Source organism: Perognathus longimembris, chromosome 1 (assembly GCF_023159225.1).
Source record: "Perognathus longimembris pacificus isolate PPM17 chromosome 1, ASM2315922v1, whole genome shotgun sequence".
In the NCBI taxonomy this organism is placed as follows: Eukaryota; Metazoa; Chordata; class Mammalia; order Rodentia; family Heteromyidae; genus Perognathus; species Perognathus longimembris.
In genome coordinates, this window is record NC_063161.1 from 57181197 (window position 1) to 57197259 (window position 16063).

A 16063-nucleotide genomic window follows, 5' to 3' on the forward strand; every position below is an offset into this window, starting at 1 on the left:
GGAAAGTGATCCTGTAGAATGTGGGCTCTGGTTCCCTTTTTGCTGTCTTGTCAGCTTGCTTCAGCACCTGATATTGATATCCCTTTTTCATTTTCTCCAGCATTTAAAATGAGGATACTTAACCTTAGGTTAATATTCCTAGGGAGCCTCCCAGGGAAGATACCATTCTTTAAATAGTGCATAAATGTTTTTCACACTGCTGTGAGAACAGTGCAGTGCACATATAATAATTGAAGCCATCATGAATCCGGGCACCCAGTGGCTCACGCTTGTCATCCTAGCTTCTCAGGAGGCTCTGCTCTGACTTTGTTTTTTTCTTTGCAAAGGTCATCTTGACCTATTTAAATAAGACTTTGTTTATAAATATGTTCATTTTCTTCCAAATGCTCTTTTATGTACACTTGACTAGAATTAGACATTTCTTTTAAGTACTGAGGTTGAATTGTGTGTTTCTTAATATAATTCATAATACCTGGCTAAAAGACTTATATTGCATAAAAGTAATTCATTAACTGATGATAACTCTTTAAAACAGGGTGTACCTAGTGCTTCTCATGTAAGTAATAACATGAGTACACCAGTCTTGCCTGCTCCGACAGCAGCCCCAGGAAGTATGGGAACAGTTCAGGGACCAAGTTCTGGTAATACTCCGTCATCAAGTCACAGCAAAGCCTCTAATGCTGCTGTAAAATTGGCAGAAAGCAAAGTAAGTGTTACAGTGGAAGCCAGCGCAGATAGCTCGAAGACAGACAAGGCAAGTTCAAGGTTGAGAGCAACCTGTATGTAATAATTCTGTATGTGATAAAGATTTTTTTAAAAATCTGCATTGTATTGTATGAGTGGTGCAGGAATGCATTTTGAGTCTTCAAATCCAATATTATTTGAAAGGGTCTATCTAGATTTTTCAATACTCAGTGAATTACTAGTAATATATAATTATTTTTAGAAATGTTTAATATATGTGTTAGTAAATAATTGTTTGTCTTATATGTGGGGAGTTCAGTGTAATAGAAATCTGCAGTTTTCAATTTTGTATTTTTAAAATACATTTCTTGAGACTATGTGGTTGGCAAATAATAATTACACATTTATTTTTCATCAGAAATTGCAAATCCAAGAAAAAGCTGCCCAGGAGGTAAAATTGGCTATTAAGCCATTTTACCAAAACAAAGATATCACCAAGGAAGAATATAAAGAGATTGTACGGAAAGCAGTAGATAAAGTAAGTTAAGCTTTAGTGGAGTTATGTGCATGTTACTTTAACCCATTTCTATCTTAATAAAAGAATGCTTAAATTTAATTAATAAAAGCTAGCTCCTACTAATTCTTGTCTGCTTTTGTACCTTTTAATTAAGTCCATGTGGAATCTGTAAAATGAAAATAAGTCTGCTGTCTGGTTGGGTGTTTTCACAAAACTTTCCATTTTGCTCAATTCCTTTAAGCATGAAAAAAGTTTTCCCCCTTTTTCCTTAGGTTTGTCATAGTAAGAGTGGAGAAGTAAATTCTGCTAAAGTGGCAAATCTGGTTAAAGCCTATGTAGACAAATACAAATATTCACGGAAGGGGAGCCAAAAGAAAACTCTGGACGAACCTGTGTCTACTGAAAAACACATAGGCTGAAATGGGGAGAGCTATAAAGGACGCTGCCAACATACCTGCCAAGTGCAATTCAACGTGTACCCTTCCCTGAGAATCATAACTGTGACTGAAATCTGGTTTTGATAAACATATTTTTTTTAATGTAGGATATAATGTTTTGTTCTAAATAAATATAGTTCTGCACTGCAATTTCTTTAACCTCTCCCCTCAAATAAAGCAAATTCAAGGGAAAATAAAGGGTTTAATGGAATGTGCATTTTTACTAGGAGTGTGTTATATAGTGTGGATACTGGAAGATGTACAGCTTTTTTATTGAAATCATGGAGTGCATAAACTAGAAACTTCTAAGAGCACTGGTTTTGGAAGACATACATATATATGCACATATATATGTATATATATATTACATTTATTCTGTCAAGCTATAAAGTGTAATCTTATGAATTTCTTCCTTCAGTTATAGAAAGTTAAAATAATGTATTACCGTTGAAATATTTCTAATATTAATAGACATTACCAATTGCAGGGTTCCTAATGTGTATTTTTAAAGTACATATCTGAAATAAATTGCTTAGATAGAAAACAGATCATCACAATACTAAAATTTAGTGTTCACAACTTTGAGACCCTGTTCCTGTTGTATCACCAAATAAAGCTTCTGCTACTTGGTTTTCTTTGTGCCTTTTTTTCCCCAGTTGAGATGAAGCAGCTAGATTTGCTAGATTATTATTATTTTAGTAGTTCAAAATCTGCTGAATTTTTAGACTCATTTTGAAAATTTTTGTTCAGAAATTATGTTCTTTGGAAATATTTTCTACCCATCTGAGATAACAGATTATTTGTGCCAGTTAGTCATCGTTCTTAGTGGGTTCCCTTCTTCCTTTGGGACTAAGGTATGAATTACAAGACTTACTTCATTGGCTTCAGGTTGTTCATCTGTCTAACCACTGATGGATTGTTATACACACTTGACACGTCTTCAGATGCTTTATAATGAGTAAAATTAGTGGTTATCAACCATGTTGCAGAATTCTAGACATTAAAACTTGTATTTGACAAAAGGAGAGGAAAATTAAGTAATGGAATTTCATCTAGGTTTCCGAAGACTAGGTTTTTTTTTTTTTTTAATGTGCTAATTTCTTATGAAAGGTAAGTTTAGAACCACTATTTTAATTGGCATTTCTGGAAAGAAAATGAATTCTTTCGTGGTAAACAATCTTTCATTTCAATACCAGTTTTCACTAGATACCAAGTAACTGGAAAGACGTTACGATAACATTCATGGATCCCAGGGCTTCAGTGAGACAGACCCTTTTGCTAGCTAAACTGTTTTGAAAGAGCAATACTCCTTAGATCTGTACTTTTCTGAAGTAAAGATTGTTAGTTTTTTGTGCATATTTTTCTGGTGCTAGCTTTGATAGGTAAAATATTTTGAAATGTTGCTCCCATCTGTGGTGATTGTGCTAATTAGTTAATAAGCTATATTAGGTAATGACTAATCCTAAAAAAATTTTTCAAATCATTTTTTATCTTCATTCTACACTTCTGAGCATTTGTATATGGTATTTTACTGACATATACTTTAAAGTATGTTTAGAGTATGATGAGGAACAAATTTTAGAATTCTGTTTATTAGTTTGGAAGTCTGTTTCTTCTACTGAGACATTAGGATGGCCATTCAAATGGCTGGTCCACACCTTTTCAGTTGTTTCAGACCAGAACTCAAAAAAAGAGAAAGAAAAAAGTGGTCGAAACTGGCAGCCTTTGAGTTAGGGTAGTTTCAACACTTAAAATTTGGTGGCAAATTGCTGTTTCTAAGCTGATGAATGTGTTTTTCCTTCATTCTCCTCCAGAGACATTTGAAAATCGGATATTTGAAAATCATCCTTATATTAGTTAGCTTTTGCACATAAACTCCAGGGTTTTGAAGAAGTACTACTAGTATTTTGAAGAGGGCTCATACCTTTGGCTCTCCAGAATTTCCACCATTCTTAAAAATAGCAAGTTTGTTGTGCCCTGTATCTGGGCTGCATTTTAAAATAGCTCGTGAAGAATGTTAACTCGATTAGAACTTGAACTTTTTTGTGAAGTAGGGCATGCTTTATGGTTTTTTTAAGTTCATTGCTTTTACATTCCTCATTCTTGTTGATTTTGTTTAGAAATTTGCATTGATTTTGCATGTATCCAAACTTAATCAAAAGTAGTGTAGAAACTGCTGAAACCCTACAGAGTTAGAGGTTTCTCATTTTCTTCAAAGTTCAATATTGATCTTTGGAACCTTGATCCCTTTAAGTTAATAGCCACATTGGCTGATGTTTTAGGCTTTAGAAATGCCTAGAGTTTTGAGACTTAATAGTAGGTACCCATTACTTCAATATTCCCAAACTCCTATGATTGTTGTCATGCTGGTCATTTCCACATTTTCTCCATTACATCTTCCTTACATGGCCACAGTGTACTGCTTGAGTGTTTCATTCAAAAGTGCGGCTGCGGAAGCACAGGGCAGCGCTGCCCTAGGGTTTGAGGCTAGATGGAGTTCTGTCTACTGAAACAATACTCTGAAGCAAATATGTAGTGTGTAACATTTTCTAATAAATTCCTTTGTTAAACAAAGTAATGTCTTGAACATTTTATTAAATTTCCTGGGAAACGATGACACTTTCCAAACCTGTTGACATTTCCCCTGATTGCTTGCCAAAAGCCTGGGCATCAGGTCACATTAGCATTCAGTTTGTAAAGCAAGTATAGAGATGGTTATGTGTATCTTAGTAGCATTTTTCGTAAGTACCTACTCGTTTTAGGAAGGTAGAAACCCTCATTTATCAGGAGATGAATTGAAAACAGAAGCAGAATCACCTGTAGTCCTGTGGAAGTCAATTTCTAGTGCTGGCCACAAGGCCATGGGCCTTGTCTTTACTAAAATTTTTAGTTAGTGACAGAATGAGAACATTCTGTGTTCATAAAAGATACAGCATGACGTTTGGAAGATGTGTAGTAGTCTGTTACACAGATACACTCTTGACTCAGTACTGGTAGGTATTGTTTTTACAAATACCAGTAACAAGTACAATAAGTACAATTTTTTATTAGCATGTTTATATGGAAATGTCTATAGAAAAGTCTTTGCTTATTTCAGATTGTTAATTGGGAGTAATTCCTAAAAGTATAGTACATTGGCTAATTTTCCCATAAAAATTTAAAATAAAAATAAATTTGTGAAAAGTCCAGTCATTATTAGCTCAAACTTATTTCCTTAAGCTGATTTTTTTCTATTCAGAGAGAACTGCCAGAAATTTCTCAAATTTTTCAGTGCATTTATAAGTTTCGTGCGTATGTGCTTTTTTTTTTTCTTGAAAGTTAATTGGAGATAAGAGTCTTTCCCTGCCTAGGCCTGCTTTGAAATGAGAAACTCAGCCTCCTGAGTAGCTAGGATTACAGGTGTGAACCACCAACATCGGCTACAAAGTTGTTTTTTAAAGTTGTAGGAAAATAAAGTCCATAGATCTTTGTCCAAGCATGTAAGTCATACTCTATACATTGTTCTGCATCTTTAATCCTTGAAAAAGTTGAAGTTGATAATGTAGTATCAGCATTCACGAGCATGCTGTCGCGCAGTGGCTGGCCTCAGCTCCTCTTGATATGTCATTTAAATTAGGCGGAGGTTTTAGCTACTAGAAACTGATGCAGAGAACAATACCTTCAATTGACTACGTCATCTTGAATTTTAGGATGTGTACACAATTTGGATAAATGCTGCCACTTTGTTCTCTGAAATGAATATATTTATTTGATCCTCTGCTTGTGTCTGTCTTCAGTTCTACCTTAACGATACTCACCTTGGTGCCATTGCACAGCTCGTGCCTGGAGTCCTAGCTACTCAGTTGAGATCTGAGGATTGAGAGTCAAAGACAGCCCAGGTAGGTATGTTTGTGAGAGGCTTATCTCCAATTAACCACAAAAATAGCCGGAGTGAAGCACTTTCCTTGAGCAAGAAAGCTCAGGGATAGCATGCAGGCCGAGTTCCATCCCTGTGACCAACCAGTGTGTGCACACACACACACCCCAAAGCTACTACTCACTTGAGATCAGCCTTGTTCATATGATCTTTAGTGTTTGTATCAGACAATCCTTTGTGTTCCTGGTGTATTGTCAGGATTGTGTTCTGAAGAATAGTAGAGTAAGTAGCCTATTCTTCCATTCTGAAGCATTTAATATGTATTACCTCAATTTATAAGTCCAATTTATAGTACTTAGTTTTTGAAAAATTGAGAGACATAAAGGATGAGCAATTATCTAGTGCTTGTGTTTGTTATCTGGAAGCATTAAACCTTTAGTCTTGAAACCATCTTTAATGAGTCTGTTTCCTCTTCTCTGATTTCCATTCTCTCCAGACAGCTGCCTTCATCTGTTAAAGGCTTCCCATGCAGCCAAGTTGGCTTCTGAGTTTGTAACCTTAGGACCATTTGCTCTCTTTCCACAGTCTGAACTTTGCTTATGTTGTCTGTGGACCAGTTCATCTTTGCACCAAGTCATCCAGAAGCAGTTTTACTTATCCTGCCATTATTTAAGAGCCAGTGTCAGGCTGTGGTTATGTGCAGGAGAAGAGTGAGGAAATAATTGTTGCCATTGGGCTATATCTAGCTGCAGTGTAAAAAGCACAGGCACCGTATGTCTCTGTGGGTGCTGAGGAAGACTGTGAGGTGTTGCAGTTTTCTAGCTAGTGGGTTAATAGGACCCCACGCATGGTTAGAGCAGACCCCTGGACATGAGACTTCAGCTTGAACTGAAAGAGCCAACATAGAGCCTTTGACATAGCAAGAACCAGGTCCTGAGTTCAAAGCCAAGTATCTTCCCCCACCTTCAAAAATCTGCAGAGCTGGGAATATGGCCTAGTGGCAAGAGAGCTTGCTGCATATACATGAAGCCCTGGGTTCAATTCCCCAGCACCACATATATGGAAAACGGCCAGAAGGGGCACTGTGGCTCAAGTGGCAGAGTGCTAGCCTTGAGCAAAAGGAAGCCAGGGACTGCCCAGGCCCTGAGTTCAAGGCCCAGGACTGGCCAAAAAAAAAAAAATTACAGAAGAACAAAGGAGCTAAAGATGATGGGCATGATTTTTTTTGGCCAGTCCTAGGCCGTGAACTCAGGGCCTGAGCACTGTCCCTGGCTTCTTTTTGCTCAAGGCTAGCACTCTGCCACTTGAGCCACAGCACCACTTCTGGCCATTTTCTGTATATGTGGTGCTGAGGAATCGAACCCAGGGCCTCATGTATATGAGGCAAGCACTCTTGCCACTAGGCCATATTCCCAGCCCAGGCATGATTTTTTTTTTTAAGTGGATTTGGGAGAAAGATAGGGCAAAAGGTCTCTGGTAGGAGATAGCCTGTTGACACTAAGCTGTATGCAGTAGAGATAGTCTAGTGACACCGAGCTGTATGCATGGACTTGGCCTCTGGGTGATTCTTCTAGGAGAACGGGTTTTGAGGAAGTAGGAACACTGAGGATGCATGGTTTACTAGTTTATTTTTGTTCAGTTTATTTTTGCTGCAGTGTCACTCAGTTCTGCTTGAAGATGCTGCCTTCTATCTCAGACTAGGCACATTGACTTTTGTCTTGCATGTGGGCCCCATTTAGGAAGCATGCTGTATTTTCACAACTTTAAGGGCAAGGAAAAGGGGGCAGTTCATAATTTAAACATCACTGACCATAATGTGAGAGCTTGTCAACTGAGCTGTGTAATGTATGCATGGGCATTAAAACATTTTGCCTTTGAAATTTGAGTTTTTAAATTTTACTGAATTTTGACTGCTTTGTACAAGCTGTAATAAACTGCCAATAAGACGGGCTGACTTTTCTCAGGCAGTGTTTGCTGCAAAGTAAATTTATCTGAGAAAATTCAATTTGCATTTGAGTGGGAATTTAGGGATCCAGCTAGTAGTAGGGTGCCTGGCATTCATGAGACCATGTTTGGTTTCCACCACAGAAAAAAATAAACAGAAAGCCAGAGACTGAGGAAAATTGGTCAAATCTAAGTGCTCAGCCTCACCAGTTAACATTTCAAATTTTGTCCAAGTGATAATGCTGGCAGGAAGACCAAGATCAACTATGTCTATGCAGATTTCTATTTTTTTGACAGGCTGTTTCAAAATACGTATAATGACCTTAGTTTCTTGGTCCACTTTAAAAAATAAACATTAGTTGGGAATTACAGGAAGGTTGTTAGGATAAACTGGCACTTCATGTAAAGGAATCCTGCATCTATTGGAAATGCAGAAGGGAGGATACTGCTCCTATAATACTGAACAGAAAGCACAATAGACAGTACTGTATCTTTAAAAAAAAAAAAAAAAGACCCAAAATACAAAGCTTGTGTCCGGGATGGGCACCAACTGGCTTTGTGGCCCTAAAATCCTGGCGCTTATAAGGAAGTAACTTTCCCAAGCCACCAGTTTGAGCACGCCTCTCCCGGTGCTGAGCTGTACAGAGCATGGGTGTCCAGCCTTAGAGGAACCTGAGCTCCTGAGGTAAGTACCAAGCTCTAGATAAGAACTTAGTTCCAGTACTTACCGTGGCATGGACTAGCTCTCTTTGCAGAGCTGCTGTAGGGCTGAGTGAAGTAATGGAATTTCCTGGGGTTCAGGACTGCTTTTCTCAGTCATCTTTTGGACAAGGAGGAAATGAAATTTATCCAGTGGCTTGCATTCCAGCTGCATATTTAGTATAATTTAGAGGAGTTCACACGAGGCAATGTGCAGACCTACTCCTGATCCATCTCCAGGAATGGGATATTTTAGATGTAAGGTCTAATGTGCAGCTAAGAATCAAATCCCTTCGTAACTTTTTTAGATCCCCGTAGATCACAGCTGTATGGTTAAAGGAACACAATTAGCTTACAGCTTGCATTAAAGTCATTTGAACTCTGCTTGCAGAAGCAACAACAGCACCTGAGGTGCACATGCATATGTGCACATCGTTTATAAAGCTTTCATCTAGCTTTGCATACCATTAAACCCTAACTACACGGGAAAATAGCATCTTCTGTAAAAAAAAAAAAAAAAAAGACACAATTGCACAGTAATCAATGGGGCAATCAAACTTTGGTCAATAGTGTGGATTAAGCTCAGGGCCTAGGCTTCTTTGAGCTTTTTTGCTCAAGGCTAGGGTTCTACCATTTCAAGCTACAGCTCCACCTCTGGTTTTCTGGTGGTTCATTAGAAATAAGAGTCCCATGGGCTTTGCTGCCCAGTCTGGCTTCAAAACTTGCTCCTCTGGATCTCTGCTGAGTAGCTAGGATTGCAGGTGTGAGCCACTGGCATCCAGCCTAACTCTTGTAGAAACCCAGCTATTGGGATGTGTGTGATTAATTGAATTAATTTTGTTTCTTATTTTTTTTGCCAATCCTGGGGCTTGAACACAGAGTCTGGGCGTTGTCCCTGAGCTGCTTTTGCTCAAGGCTAGCACTCTACCACTTGCGCCGTGGCACCACTTTGGGCTTTTTCTGTTGATGTGGTGCTGAGGAATCGAACCCAGGGCTTCATGCATGCTAGGCAAGCACTCTACAGCTAAGCCACATTTCTCAGCCTCTGAACTTTGTTTCTTCTTCGAGGGCCTGGGGGAGGGGGAAAGTTGGACTCCATTAGCTTGTAAGGCAAGCTACATCTCTAGCCTTTTTGCTGTAATTTGTTTTAAATAGGGTCCCGTGGCTTTTGATGGGAGCCCACTGGAGGCCCAGATCCTTGTACCTCCACCCCCTAAATATTTGGGATTACAGCAGGTGCTACCAGTGCTCAACAGGTTTTTATTAATTTCTTGCCTAAAGGACTTATGGCATTTGAAATTAGCATGGTAGCATTGCTTTTTCTGAGTCACATCCACTGATCTTTCCTCTTGTAGCCATTTGCATGTCTTCAGCTCTTGGAAATACAGCCTTGGTTACAATTGCTAACAAGTGCTGAATACTGAATATGGCTTTCATGCTGAGAACTTGCTACTTCCCTTCCTCTGCTGAACCCTGTAGTGTAAACTATTACTTATGTTATAGAGGTGGGGAGAAAGTGAAGGGTATTTCCAAGGCCACTGTAGTGCCAGAACCAGACCTTGCAGGAGGCTGATCCAAAGCCTGTGCTCTCAGCCTTCTAGTCTACTGCAGTTGCTGCAGTCGCTGTGGACCAGTGGCTTCTGGGGGCAAGTGGAGACGGAGTCATGGGAGAAGAGGAGCTCTGGGCAAGACAGACTCGGGAGACCAGACTCGAGGTGCAGATCTAGTTTATTGCACAGTTTCAAAGCCTATATAGGCGAATCACTCAGTATAGGATGTAATCAACAGCCAATAGGTAACAGACACCTGTACTTAGGAACTCTTGAATAGGGACTTCCCAGGAGGCGCAGGCTTGGGGCGGAGTCAACTCATGCCTTAATGCCCATTGGGTTTGCCCAAGAGCATGGAGTGACTGTGGTTTGCAGCAGAGTTCGGGGCATACATGGCTCTACGCTGATAGCCACTAGCTCCCCTGGGGTGTTCCTCACGTCCCCCTTTTCGCTTTTTAGTTACTCTCCACCTGGTCTTATTTCATCAAGAGGTTGCTACTGGGCGCGAATATACATTAACTGTATTGCCTCTAGGTGAGTTTTAATAAACCTTATAAATCTATAACACAAGGTCCTATCATTAAAGCCAAAAAAATAATCAGTAAAGGTCCCGTTAATGCAGAAATAAGGGTGGTAAGCCAGGGGGACCAATCAAACCAAAACTTGTACCAGGGAGAGTGTTGTTGGTCTTGTAATTCCCTTTCACAAATGTGCTTCTGCAACTGAGCCATGGGATCTCCGATGACCCCAGAATGATTAGAATAAAAGCAACATTGTTCGCCTAACGTGGCACAAAGTCCTCCGTGGTGTAAAAGCAAGAGGTCCAGGTCCCTACGATTCTGTAGGGCCACCTCAACAAGGGAGTCCAGTGCTTTATCCAGACGGGAGATGGAGGCTTCTATGTCTTTGAGATCCGCCTTGATGGCCTCCTTCAGATGTTTATGATTCTTGTCCTGTAATACATAGGCAGTTGTGCCGACCCCTATGCCTCCCGCAAGTCCAGGGCCCACGAGTGAGGAGACAAGTGCTCCCGCGGCACCTATTTCTCCCCTTGCTCGAAGGTGATTAGAAAAGGACTCCTCCATCTGTTCTGTAACATAGGTAACACAGGGAAACAAGTGCACAAGTTGGCAAAATCCTGGGCTGGAATTAAGCACCATCCCAAACACGCAGGGGATGAGGCCTAAAGAGCAGGCCCACCACTGTTGCTTTAGGGGGTGGGGAGTAGTAGGTATTATTTGGGGCTGTAATGGAGGTTTTACATAAGGGTAAAGAAGCCTTCTGATGGTGCGAAACAAGACAAGTTCCAGCTCCTTGTACTTGCTCCAGGGTCATTTTTTTTTTTTTTTTGCATTTTCTTTCTCATTGGCTCCATTATCAGGGTCGTCCCTTCCTGGGGTGGCTGGTTGGACATATCTGGCAGGAACCCACACGGGTTTGTCAGCTCCTTCTGGAAACATAGAAGCAAAACCTCCTCCCATGGTTAATAAAGGTTCAGGGTCCTGCCAGGTGCCAGAGACCAAGTCCTTCCAGCAGACAAGAGATAGGGGTGTGGGATGCAGCAACATCGCGCCCAATGTTTGTAGGCCTGGGAGAGGCCCTGGTCATCAAAAGTTAAAAAATTTAATGTAAATATATGCTTCCACTAGGTGATCCTGGGGCCGCCCATGTGCCCCTCCTGGTGGTCCCCTCTTTAATTGATTTTTAAGGGTAGCATGTGTGCGCTCAACAATGCCCTGTCCTTGGGGGTTAAAGGGGCTACCAGTCGTGTGCTTGATGTTCCATTCTGCACAAAAGGTGGAAAAAAGAGAGCTTGAGGAGACGGGACCATTGTCTGTCTTGAGAGAGAATGGAACTCCCATAAGCAGCATTGCCTGTTTTAATGAGGCAATGGCCATGCGTGTATTTTCTTTAGGTTGGGCCACCGCACAAACAAGTGAGGAAAAGGTGTCAACACAAACATGAATGTATTTTAGTCTACCAAAACCTGAAACATGTGTAACATCCACCTGCCAAAGTGCATTGGGCTTGAGACTGCGGGGGTTCACTCCAGGGGGTTGCAATGACCCCAAGGGCAACAATGGTCTGCAGGAGGAACACATGCTTGAAAAAGGTGTTTACGGGTCTGTTTTGTGAGTCCTGGAATCAAACGATGAAGGGAGTCCGTGAAATTGGGAAAGCGGGAGTGAAAGGCACGGGCTTGCTCTATAGGGGAGGCAAGGAACGAGGAGACCAACTGATACATCTCATTACCTCTTGATAGGGCCCCAGGCAGATTAAGGTGAGACCGCATATGTTGCAAGCACAGGGGTTGCCCACGAAGTTGTAAAAGAATTTTAAGCTGTTGCATGGCCACGTGTAATGGGCCTGTCCTGGGTTTTAAAAAGGAAAATGGTAGGGATTTGGAAACATTTATAGCATAAGAGGATCCGGGCAGTCACGCAGCAGGGCTAAAATGGCTAAAAGCTCCCCGAGTTGTACCCATCCCTCCTAGTCTTGCCAAAAAATATGCGGTGAAGGGGAGCCTGGAAGGTATAAAACATATCCAAAAACTCTCTTTGAGGAATCAGTGAAACCCACTGCAGCACTGGCTGTAGGCCGTGTTTTTAAAGGCCAATGCAGGGACACTGGCATCATGAGCAAAATGGAAAAAAGCTTATGCTGGGGGAAATGGTTATCAATTGTCCCAGAATAAACTAACACAAAGATTGGGTTTCTCTGCCTGGACAGGCTTCGAACCGCAGATTTTAGATCAATGAGTCTTACAAAAGGCCACTTTACTCCAATTAAAAGCAACAAACAAGGTAGTTCACAAAGTAGTTTTTAAGCATGATCTTGCCTGGAACTTATTAAGGGCCAAAGTTACATTTGGTAAACTTATATGAATCATCTGTCCTTTACAGTAATCCTACCTGGAAACTGTTGTAAAATGTGCAAGGCAAACTGGAATAGCAAACAATTATTTGGCAGCCTTAATTATTTTTTGTCCAATTTAAAACAAACATTTAGGACAACTTTATTTTCAAATCTCATATCTAGATCAAATCTCATATCTAGAAATCCATTCCTGATTTTTTTTTAAGTCTTACATTGACCTCTGCTTTAACATTTACACTTTAGATTTCAATTGTATTTGAAGAACTCTGAAATCTAGAGGCACTGGTCACAGTCCATTGCCTCAGTGTGGCTCATTTTAAAAAAGGGCTATTTTTTTTCTGCAGTCTGAGTTACTGCCTAGAACACCTCTGAACTCAGATGACAGTTTTCCCTTAATGTATGAATTACATGTATCAGAATTATAAACAGGAGAATCCAGACTTAGTATCTTTGTCCTTTTTTGAAGATACATCCAAATTGTAACGTATATAAATTACCTATTCTATTATTCTAATATTCTAGAACATAGAAATCAAATTACATTATACAGATAAACTTTTTTTTTTTTTTTTTTTTTTGGCAGTCCTGGGCCTTGGACTCAGGGCCTGAGCACTATGCCTGGCTTCTTTTTGCTCAAGGCGAGCACTCTGCCACTTGAGCCACAGCGCCACTTCTGGCCATTTTCTATATATGTGGTGCTGGGGAATCGAACCCAGGGCTTCATGTATATGAGGCAAGCGCTCTTGCCACTAGGCCATATTCCCAGCCCTACAGATAAACTTTTAACTCTCTTTTGAAAGCTTAAAAAAAATTTAAAACCTCCCAAGGGGTAGTTTTAGATTTCAATAGCATCATCACATCACCTATTTTATGTCCACCTGTAAGGAAAAGATACGGGACAAAGAAAAGCCTCCATTTGCCCATCCTACAGAATGGGCATAGACCCATCCTATTCCTAGGGGTTTGATGAATTTCCTCTGTGCCAGCTTACTCATTTTCCACGATTCGTGGATTTCCCCCAGGGCCTATCCCATTATGGCGGTCCAGGCCAAGCTGCACCTTTGCCAGATCACCCTTCACTCCTGAGGATAGGCACACAGGCCTGCCCCAGGTTTTTTCTGTCTTTTCCTACTGATCTCTGAATGAGAAACCCAAGCAGTTCTTAAACAGTGATAATCAAAACATTAATATCCAAATTTCTAACCTTTAGTCCCAAACTTTAACAGTAGAAATAAAATTTAAGTTCCTAATGCCTTTTGCTAAGTCTGATAACTTGGTTACATTGTATTGTACTTGGTTACATTATGTATTAAGATACCAGATTTTTAAAACTGCAAATTAAAGAATCCTTAGATATCTTTTAACTGTTTTTTTAAACTATGCAATAATCTTTTGAGACTTTTGATAATGTCTAAATCTCATGACCTTTTTGGAGTTTACCCTTAAGCTCACACATTTTTACATCATGCTGACAGTTTTAATCTTGAATATGTTTATATTTATATGCATACACATGTACTTTTGCAAAGAGATCTTAAAGCACATAAAATAAACATTGGGCCATACATTTTTGTATAGCAAAAGATATTTTTGCCAATTGTACTCTTGCAGATGGCCAAGATTTAAGATAAAACTTTTTTTAACAAAGCACTTTAGCAGGGCCTCATTTTTCCAGGGCTTGCTTGTTTGAGCAAGGCATCTTAGTACCTCAAATACTTTTTTGCTGAAGAAAGCTCGGTGGGGGTCCCCTGGAGCTAAACTGAGCCCACCCTGTACTTGACGCTAGTCTTTAGCCCAGTTTTGACTAGAGCATTATTAAATTATCAATTTACCTTTTGAGTTGGGGGAAGAAGGTGGTTACATGAAGCTGATCTCTTAGCCCACCAGCCTGTCTTTTTTTTTTTTTTTTTTTTTTTTTGGCCAGTCCTGGGCCTTGGACTCAGGGCCTGAGCACTGTCCCTGGCTTCTTCCCGCTCAAGGCTAGCACTCTACCACTTGAGCCACAGCGCCACTTCTGGCCGTTTTCTATATATGTGGTGCTGGGGAATCAAACCCAGGGCTTCATGTATATGAGGTAGGCACTCTTGTCACTAGGCAATATTCCCAGCCCCTGATTGTCTTTTGCCAATTTTAGCCAGGAGCATTTTTACAATTTTAATTTACTCTGAGACAAAGATTAGCCAGCTGTTTGAAAGAGGTCCTCAGCAGCCTGCACTTTCCCAACTGCCTTCTTGCAGAAGGGGACACAGTACATTGCAGAATCTGATTTTCCCCCATAGATGTGTAAATGAACAATATAAACATGGGAAACAAAAATTCATATTTAAAACTGGTACCAACCTCAAAGATAGAACCAATCATGACAAAGCAGGACAGAGAAACAGAGACTTTATGCCTTGGATGGCATATCAGGCCTCAACAAGCTGGCCACCAGAGTGATGGAAAGACCATGGGGCCCTGAAAAGTCTCAGGGGAATCCTCCCCTGTGGAGATTTCCATCCCCCGGCAATCAGCCTGCCGAGACCACCCACCAGAGGCTTTAAGGAGCCCAGATGCCTTGCTCGGCACTGGGAAGAGTAGAGACAAACTAGCCCACAGAAATAGGACAGTAACACTAGTCCATCTTGAATTCCTTGTGCTTGTGGGTCCCAGCTCCCCCACTTCTCAACCCACTCAGCAGTTTTGTCTCTAGAAACTAGAATCATCTTTGTGTATGCTGGTACTAGGACATGAACTCAAGGTCTGGGTGCTGTCTTTTAGCTTTTATGTTTAAGGTGGATGCTCTACCATTTGAGCTACATGTTCACTTGATTATTTTTTAATTTTTATTTTTTTGCCAATCCTGGAGCTTGGACTCAGGGCCTGAGCACTGTCCCTAGCTTCTTTTGCTCAAGGCTAGCACTCTATCACTTGAGCCACAGCACCGACTTCGGCCTTTTCTGTTTATGTGGTGCTGAGGAATCAAACCCAGGCTCCTGCATGCTAGGCAAGCACGCTACCACTAAGCCACATTCTCAGCCCCTGTTCACTTGATTTTTGCATTAGTTGGAGACAAGTCTCAGATTTTCCTGTCTGGGCTGGCTTTGAACCTCAATTCTTGGATTTCTGCCTTCTGAGTAGACAGGATTACAGGCATGAGCTACCAGCATCTGGCTAATACCTATATATTTTTAAAAATTTCCATTGCCTCATTACACAAAGCTCTTATAATCAGCCTGTCAGATGCCACACTTCTAGTTTCCTAGTTTGTCCCTCAGATTTCTTAATGAGACTTTCACCTCAACTAACATTAAATTCTTGCGCTGAGCAGTGTAATTCCTACAATAACACATTGCCAACAAGCTTTACAGCAGAACTTGTTTGAACAAAACAGCCATGTCTGGCCTGATATCTACCATTTATCCCTTTCCTTCTGTCAGTCTATTCCCAATGGACAAAAGAAAAGCAACTTTACGAATATGGGAAAGCCATACTGAAAAGTAATTTTGCGTGGCATAAA

At 40.6% G+C, this 16063-nt stretch overlaps 1 protein-coding gene across 2 annotated transcripts in view; it reads left to right on the top strand.

Moving 5' to 3' along the window:
- Scaf11 (SR-related CTD associated factor 11) overlaps positions 1-2716 on the top strand; it is a 72308-nt gene extending 69592 nt beyond the window's left edge. Inside the window, exons 13-15 of one of the 2 annotated variants that reach the window (XM_048365902.1) lie at positions 536-754; positions 1103-1222; positions 1474-2716. In XM_048365902.1, the coding sequence (XP_048221859.1) occupies positions 536-754; positions 1103-1222; positions 1474-1620 (486 nt within the window). In that variant the 3' untranslated portion in view covers positions 1621-2716. The remainder of the gene's footprint in view (positions 1-535; positions 755-1102; positions 1223-1473) is intronic. The other variant, XM_048365911.1, reaches the window with a different exon arrangement.
- Positions 2717-16063: the final 13347 nt, after the last annotated feature.